General features: G+C 50.9%; 1 protein-coding gene across 1 annotated transcript; it reads right to left on the bottom strand.

The window, feature by feature from the left end:
* Nucleotides 1-391: 391 nt before the first annotated feature.
* LOC110876287 lies at nt 392-1,003 on the bottom strand. Its single transcript, XM_022124466.1, has one exon. The coding sequence runs from the start codon at nt 1,001-1,003 to the stop codon at nt 392-394; it is 612 nt and encodes a 203-aa protein (XP_021980158.1).
* Nucleotides 1,004-1,335: the final 332 nt, after the last annotated feature.

Below are 1,335 nucleotides of genomic sequence, written 5' to 3'. Positions count from 1 at the left end.
TGTGAGCCTGTGACGGTTTGGAGCCCAAGATGCCTGGTCCATTATTATTGTTGGGCCGCGAGCTAGTGGTAGGATAGGGGCAAGGAGGGGAGGCCCATTGAGACTGGAACTGCTGGGCCGTCCCATTAGCAGGCCAACCATACGGGGTGGGCGGCCAGTAATTGTATGGCGGATACGGGCTGGGCCAGAAGTGGTGGGATGATCGGCCCCTGCCAAACCCGTTCCTTCCGCGTCCCCGTCCATGGGATCTGCCATGACCGCGGCCGCGCTCGGAGGAAGAAGAGTCGGCTGGTGCAGTGGAGGCGGGTCTAGTGGAGGTGGTGAGGGCAGTGCCGACTGCTTTGGCGGCATGTATGGCCTGCTCTTGCTTGTGTGTCTCGATGATGCAAAGTTAAGACCTGGCCGTAGAGAAGGACGGCAGCGGGTCCTGACCTTGAAGGACCGTGCCAATCCCTTCATATTGATCAGTGAGGCCAGCGATGAGTTGTAAGACGAGGGCATCGTTGTCAACGGGGTGGCCGACACCCGCAAGCTGATCGGACAGAACTTTCAGCTCTTGGCAATATGCGGAGACATTAGTAAAATTTTCAAGACGGGTAGTGGTGAAGCGATGACGAAGGTGAAGAGCACGGGCACTCTTGTTGTCTTGAAATAAGTTTTCGAGGGTAGTCCATGCATGATAAGCGGTGGCACCAGGCTTGATAATAGTGTGGACGAGGTCCTGGGAGATTGTTCCATAAATCCATTGGAGGACTATGGAATCAAGACGCTCCCAGAGTTCTTTGGCAGAAGAGGAGTCACCGGTAGTTTTGTCTTTATCGGTTGACGGCTTGGGTGTGTCAGCGACAGGAGGAAGAAGGTGATCATATAGTTGGAAGGCTTTACAATGAAGCTGGAAAAGTTCCGACCACGTAGACCAGTGGCCGGTTTCCATCTCAAGAGTAACGGGTATAGCGGTCTTGATATTCGAGACCGTAACGGCCGGGTGTAGCTTGGTTTCCATGGGGAAGAGGCTGTGAGAATGATATGGGTAGGGGGAGGGATCGGATGTGAGAAACAAGAAGGGTAGGAGGCTGCCGAAAAAAAAAAGAAGAATTGGGAGAAGGTGATCGGCGGCCGAAAGGTAGGAATTAGGGTTCCTGGTCTCGTGATACCATGAAACAATAGGATCCTTGATCCTCTCCCTTGAATGGGTTTCCATTATATAGAAAATACAATCCCGTAACTTTAGGGATATTTACAACGATAATAGTAAACATAATAATAACCATAAATACATTATCTATTAATACTGAAAATGAAATAACAAACAGACAGGCATTATTCAGGTACGAG

The sequence above is a fragment of the Helianthus annuus genome, chromosome 9, assembly GCF_002127325.2.
Source record: "Helianthus annuus cultivar XRQ/B chromosome 9, HanXRQr2.0-SUNRISE, whole genome shotgun sequence".
Classification (NCBI taxonomy): Eukaryota; Viridiplantae; Streptophyta; class Magnoliopsida; order Asterales; family Asteraceae; genus Helianthus; species Helianthus annuus.
Note: the sequence above shows the minus strand (reverse complement) of the source record. Positions and strands in the feature narration are given on the sequence as shown.